Source organism: Notolepis coatsorum (assembly GCF_963971535.1).
Source record: "Notolepis coatsorum genome assembly, chromosome: 9".
NCBI classification, from domain to species: Eukaryota; Metazoa; Chordata; class Actinopteri; order Aulopiformes; family Paralepididae; genus Notolepis; species Notolepis coatsorum.
This window is the reverse complement of record NC_140173.1, coordinates 128664565-128671350: the sequence shown is the minus strand read 5'-3', so window position 1 is coordinate 128671350 and position 6786 is coordinate 128664565. Positions and strand designations below refer to the sequence as shown.

The window sequence follows — 6786 nt, the reverse complement described above, 5'->3', positions numbered from 1 at the left end:
ACCACTGCTATAAACGTGACAAAGCTCGAAATACGAAGTTGTCTAATGCATTTCCCTTTTTTGAGTTCAAGCTTGTATTTTATACAGAAGAATACAGAGTTGTGTACAAACAATGTTGAAATAAATATTTATTTCAGTCTTTTGTCCCCTGCATATTTGGAAGTCCTAACATTAAAAATGTAACCGTAGTTCTATGTTTAATTTTAGTATAGCAGAACGATGCTGAATGTAAGGTAAAAAAAAAAAAAAAAGTATATATGTGGATGCAAATGAGACAATGATCAGGATGTTTATCCCCATATGCTTGAAGTGCTCTTATTACTCTGACAGTCTGTTTTTTTCCAAAACAAAAAGGAGGCCACCAACATGCGAGAAAGGTCTTCACTTCTTTCCTCTCCCTCCTTTTTTGGAATCTTTTTTGGAATATTTAGCTTCCATGTCAGACAGGAAGGAGTTAAAGTTCTGCTCTCTGGACTGCTGCCTTTGCTGTAAGGAGGAGAAGAAAAGAACTTGAATTGAGATGTTTCTTTGGTATTAGGTCACCTTCAGTTACAGACAGCGTGCAGTGTTTCCCACAGGATTTTCAGAGACTATGGGGGGTGAACCTCCGACCCTCTAAGGGGGTCCGGGTGCATCCCCCCCCGTAATTGTTTTTTTATACATTTTAAAGTTAAATGCATCAATCTGGTGCACTTTGAGAGCAAAATAAAGAGGCTAGATCTATGATGCGCTCTTTGCGCTCAAAACACAAAATCGACTAGACTAGTGCTTCCAAATCCTCTCCTCGAAGCACCCCAGCCGTTCAATGTATTTGTTAAATTCCACCTCCAGCACACCCGATTCAACTTAACTAGCCCTTTATTAGTTGAATCAGGTGTGCTGGTGGTGGAATTTAACAAATACATGGAACGGCTGGGGTGTCTCGAGGAGAGGATTGGGAACCACTGGACTAGAGCATACATTTGAGCCTTCAAAGAAATGAAGCAAAAGTGGTTACCTGTGTTTAACTGGTTTATTTTTTAGAAAAAAAAAAAAATGACTCTGGGCTGATCGCTATACTACCGGTAACTCGTTTGGCTGAGTTAGGGGGAGGGAAGCCGTGGGTGGGTCCTGGGCGTTGTGGACAGCGACCCCTACAGTTCGGTCGGGGAGCCTGCTCAGCGAGGGTAGGATCTGGAGAAAGGTAGTGTGACCTTCCACACGTTACACTCTCCCGGTGAGAATCTGCGCTGCCAGGCTGGCTGCCGGCTGGCTGCACATGTGTCGGAGGAAAACATGTGACAGTCTCCGGCCTCCCGGACCAACAGTAGGAGAGGGGGGGGGGGGGGGGGGGGGTGCGCAACAACCAGGAAGGGGGTTGGGAATTGGCATAACGACTAACAGTGGGATGGGAGAAAAATCGGAAAAAAGGAGGGGGAAAAAGATAATAAAAAAAGAAATATATATATATATATATAGTGGATTACTATTACGACTACTACTGATACATCCCTATTGGCAAACTTTATATTTAAAAAAAATTGTAAAATAGATCATTTAATTACATTTGTTTTGTGGTGGGCCGCCAGTCTAGGTCATTAATGGGAAACCCTGGTGTGTGTGTGTTACCTTTATCATCACGGCTAGACTGTCGTCCTGGTCGGTGAGTCCCATCTCCTCCTGCATCTCCTCAGCCTCCAGTTTCTCTTTATCAGCCTGAAGGAGCAACACAACCATGACACCGAGATCAGTCCAAGTGGAATAATACTTGTACTGCCTGCTCCTCTGTGTGTGTGTGTGTGTGTGTGTATACGTTGTGTACTGTATACAGCATGGTCATGTGCCTTGTGTGGTCGTGGACATTTCTATTCTGTCCATAGGTGTACCCAAATGTGAACGTGTGTTAGCGTGAATGCCAGGGTTTCCAAGATCTGTTGAAGTCCGACATATTTGAAGATCTCCGCTCATAATGTCCTTTGAAAATAATTGCCTCTTATTTTTATTTGATTACCAAGTAACGTACGTCCACTAAAAGTGCTTATTGCCACTGAAACAGAAATCTAGCTCAAACGGAAGTCTCGCTCTGAAATCCTGTGAGGCGTGTGTGTGTGCGTTTTTACATTGCGATGCAACTAGATTCACGAGATGTGTGTGTGAGTCAGGAAAACTAACAAGGATTCTATGGACTGGAGTAACATTACCATGAAACGTTTGTTGTGTTGGAATACAGCTACCATAGAGTTATCTAAAAGATAAAACCAATGGTTTGTGTTTGTACGATTGTCGTGTAGCGTTCCTAGACTATTGATACGGATGGATGGACGCACATGAGGCGTTTGTGGCTAGCTTGTGCTACTTGGACCCAAACACCCGAGCCATCCTGGCTGTAACAAAACACCCTTTTCTCAAAGAAATCTACCGTTCCATGAGTGGAGGTAATGTAACGTTAAGTATTACTATCGATACGGACGGATACGCTGAAGTTGTGGCTAACTGAGTTGTGCTACGAGTGGAGAAAGCTGCTGCAGTGCAGACAGAGTGGAGGTCATGGATTCATGTAATTAATTATTACAAATGGTAACCGACTTTTTTTAATTGACATCAAGCATTGGGTATAATGTTATTGCAATAAGCTCAATAAACACAGATCATATTTGACCGATGTCTGACCCTATGTGATGTCCCCCTTTTTTTTATTTTTTTTTTGGCTCTTAGTTTTATTTTGTCTTTGTTTTTATTATTGAGTCTTATTTTTGTTTGTTTGTTTATTTTTTATTTTATCTTTTATGTTTTCTTCTTCTCCCTCTTTTTTCCCTTTTTCTCTCTGTCTCCCCTCTTTCCTCCAACTTCTGCTCATTCTAAGTTACCTGATGTGTACCAAAAAAGTGTTCTAGTGGCCATCGCCCACTGGGAAAATAAAAAAAAAAAAATATTTGACCGGAATTCGTCCCATTTGTCCGGGACATTGAAATCTTCTCGGACACGTGGATCAGCGCGGAAACCCTGGTGAATGCATCTAATTTCCCTGCCGTGTTTGGTACTCTGACCACACATAGTCCTCCTCACCCTCCGCTTGCGGGCATTTTTCTTCCGCTTGCTCTCCTGTGTGAAGGCTGGGTAAGCGGTGACTTCTCCCGACTTGATGGCACTGCGGATGATGTCACCGAGCCTGGGCTCGTCCTCCTGGGAGCAGCAGAGGGCCGAGGCTGTGATGACGTCCATGTCTCCCTGGTGCTGGTTGTAAAGCTGGATCAGATCCGTTCGCTCCTCCTCAGAGCCCTTGTACTTGCTCTCAAACTCCAGGATGTCCTGCACCGTGATCTAAGGCATGAAAGAGAGAGAGAGAGCAGGTGCATATAGATAACATTATCAGTTGGTATGTATGTATAGAGAAAATAAATCAACCGTTTTTGACAGATATTCAGTAGTTTGTCATGGTTGAAGGATTTTATTAGCACTCATACTGTAATGACCACGGATGCCTAGAGTCGCTAGCCCTTGGCTAATGGGTCGGACCTTTTAGTTGCCGCTAGCGATGTTGCCTGTGGTCTGAGAGACCAATTCCCGGATGCCCCCTGAATTCACTACAATTCAAACCATTTGGTGAGAAGTACTGCAGTTATATTATTATTCATACTACCACTAATAATAATAATGTTTATATTCAATGTGCCTTATAGTACCATGCAAGCATGCATTAGTCTGGGTGGCCTCAGACAGAGGGAATCAAATCAACCACATTGTTACAGAAGAAATTAGAAAGCCTGCCGATACTATTTTGACGCGTTGACAACACTGACCATAAGAACTCAATGACCTTGGAACTGAACAATGATGTCACTCAAGATGAAATTCCTGGAAAACGCTCGACTCACTTCAGGTGATGACCAAAGATCTTTGATCATTATATGGAGGACAAGACCAATGATTGACACCTGTGTGACTCATTACTAGTCAGAGTCATTGAGATTCCATGCGGTGTCCCACATGTTCTTAGGGTAAAGGGGGTCTGTACTGCAGGCTAGAGTGTGTCGAGTAGTAGTAGTAGTAGTAAGGTGTTTTGATGCTCAAACGTGCTGTCGGGCTCCTACCATGTGCACTCTCATGCTTTAGTTTTACATTTGCGATTAATGGTTTAGTTTTACCACAAGGTGAACTTGTGTGACACAACATGGAAGATGTCAGAAAACAGGAAGTGTCAAAGTAAAAGCTTGGTGGGTTATTATTGACATAATCTGATACATGCCATGCTATTTGTGGTAGGCCTCCTGTTTGATATTGTGGTGGCCTGTCCTGTCCGGTGATATAGGAACCACTGTTACCTTAGGGAAAAGCACCCTCCAGTAGTCCTCCCAGCATCGGTCCTGGCTCAGCATGTCACTCTCCTCGTCCACCACACCCTGCTCATCGTACACAGCCCTCTGCTCCTTGTCACTCAACACTGCATACAATTTCCCCAGCACCTTAATTAAAAGAGTAGAGAGGCAATCAATGGCACAGCGTCAGATGCAACACTTGCACCAATATGTAGCGTTATTATTATAAACGGTGATGATGATGATCCACACGGCTAGTGTTAATAATTTCATTGTATTTGAGACGACTCAGCTTGGAACTAGGCAGAATCTGCATATGGCTCGCTGATAACAAACTATCATTACACATGGGCAAAACAGAGTCCATTCTCTTCGGTTCAAATAACAAACTCAGCAAGACCGACGGCTTCTCAGTTACAGTGGGTGACAATATTGTCACAAGGAAAGATGAAATTACCTACCTGGGGTCCATCCTAGAGGCTAATCTCTCCTGTGACAAAATGGCATCCAATGTAATAAAAAAAGTCAACCAACGAACTCGATTCTTGTACCGGATCTCCTCTCTGGTAAACAAGAACACCCTGAAGACTCTGGCAGGAGCACTCATTCAGGGGTACTACGACTATGCTTGCACCTCATGGTACCAAAGCACCTCAAAGGCGCTAAAAACAAAATTACAAACATCTCAAAACAAACTGGTCAGACTACTGCTTGACCTTACTCCTAGAACCCACCTCACCCCTGCCCACTTCGACAACCTAGGATGGCTTAGAGTAGACGACAGAGTACAACAACTTGCAATGGGCCTGGTCTACAAGATACACTACACGACCAAGGTACCCATGTACATGTCAAAATACTTCCCAAAGGTCAGTGAATACCACGATCACAACACCAGAGGGAGCTCCACAAATCATGTCAAACCCAGATTCGGCTCAAATAAGGGACTAAACACGTTTCGCAATTATGCCACATCAATGTGGAACGCCCTACCCAAAGCTGTAAAGGAATGTGGATCACTACCCACTTTCAAAACCTCTCTCAAGGGACACCTACGGGAGACTGCAATTCAACACTGGCCCCTGTAAATATCCTAACCCAATCATTCCAACCCCCTCCAATGTACAGTCATTTACCTAGTATGGTTTTGTCAATAGTTCAATGTACAATTGTGTTTGTTTGTACAGTGTCTCCTCCCCCCCCCCCTCAATGTACAGTGTTACTTGTTTATACAGTATGCCCCCCGCCCCCCCCCCCCCCCCAACCACCTCCAATGTAAATTACCCAGTATGGTTGTCAATATCCCAATGTACCCAACCCCCCCCACCCAACCTCCAATGTACAGTTTCTACGTCAAATGTATATACTCCCTTTTCTTGACTCCTTCTGTATCACAAACAGTACTGTATTTGCAAATCTGGTATGTCATAAATGTATAGATGTAGCAGTACTGACTATCTGTATGTCATGTATGTCATATATGTCTATATGAATTGAAAATGGGGGACCCTGATGGAAACAAGACAAACGTCTTTCTCAGGTCTGCATCCCCTTAACAATTGTATGTATTGAGCCGTACTGTATTGTACCCATTCTGCAATCTGTTAAATAAAGTTTTCATTCATTCATTCATTCAGACTACAGATACCTGGAATTTCTCTGTGGCCTGCGGGTCCTCGGCCGCCCGGTCCGGGTGGACCTGCAGCGACACCTTGTAGTAACCCCGCCGGATCTCCGCGTCCGTGGCCCCCTTCGAGCTCCCCAACACTTCGTACAGGTTGGAGGTCTTGAACAGCTCTTGACACTGGTCGAGCAGACCCATGCTAGCTAGCAACTGCGATTATTGAGTGAATTGACCGAATACTAAATTAAGCTAACGTTTAGAAGTCCGCCTTTTGGCCGGGAAAGCACAGTATTGCGTGCCACCACCAACACCGTAACGGTACTTCTTTAAGTTGATGTAATGTTACAAAAGTGGATCAAATTGCTATGGTCAACTAACCACACAGCGAACCAGCGTTACCTTTTCTAGCTTCCTTTGTTTACAAAATGATTTGGCGCGCGCGCTTGTGATGAGCGTCACATGTCACGTGTGACTGCGTAAGCTTACGTGATTACGTCTATACGTAAACGCTTTACCATTGGTTTCCTTCGTTGGCATTCGTCATAAGTTGTAGACAGAACTCTAGTTGTAATTATTTCATCATAAAATCTAACCAAATTACGGTTTAAAAATGTTTCTGATGAAGGGCAAATACTAATATGATACATTATTTAATTTATTTAATTTGTAAATTATGTCCAATCTCAGAAACATTTTCCAATCATCATAACATATAATATCCAGTTAAATAAATGTAGATATTTGCATTTTACAAGGTCTCAGACAGGGATATATTTTTAGCCCCTTTCGTGACTGTGTACGCATGCCTTGCTTTGAAAAGCAAGGCATGCATACACAGTCACGAATAGGATATTTTGTGCTACACTC

General features: G+C 43.3%; 1 protein-coding gene across 1 annotated transcript; it reads right to left on the bottom strand.

Moving 5' to 3' along the window:
• Nucleotides 1-115: 115 nt before the first annotated feature.
• dnajc9 (DnaJ (Hsp40) homolog, subfamily C, member 9) lies at nucleotides 116-6326 on the bottom strand. Its single transcript, XM_084321366.1, has 5 exons — nucleotides 5944-6326; nucleotides 4302-4442; nucleotides 3046-3300; nucleotides 1609-1695; nucleotides 116-486 (listed from the first exon to the last, which is right to left on the bottom strand). The coding sequence occupies exons 1-5, from the start codon at nucleotides 6115-6117 to the stop codon at nucleotides 382-384; spliced, it is 762 nt and encodes a 253-aa protein (XP_084177492.1). The 5' UTR covers nucleotides 6118-6326; the 3' UTR covers nucleotides 116-381.
• Between the last annotated feature and the right edge of the window lie 460 nt (nucleotides 6327-6786).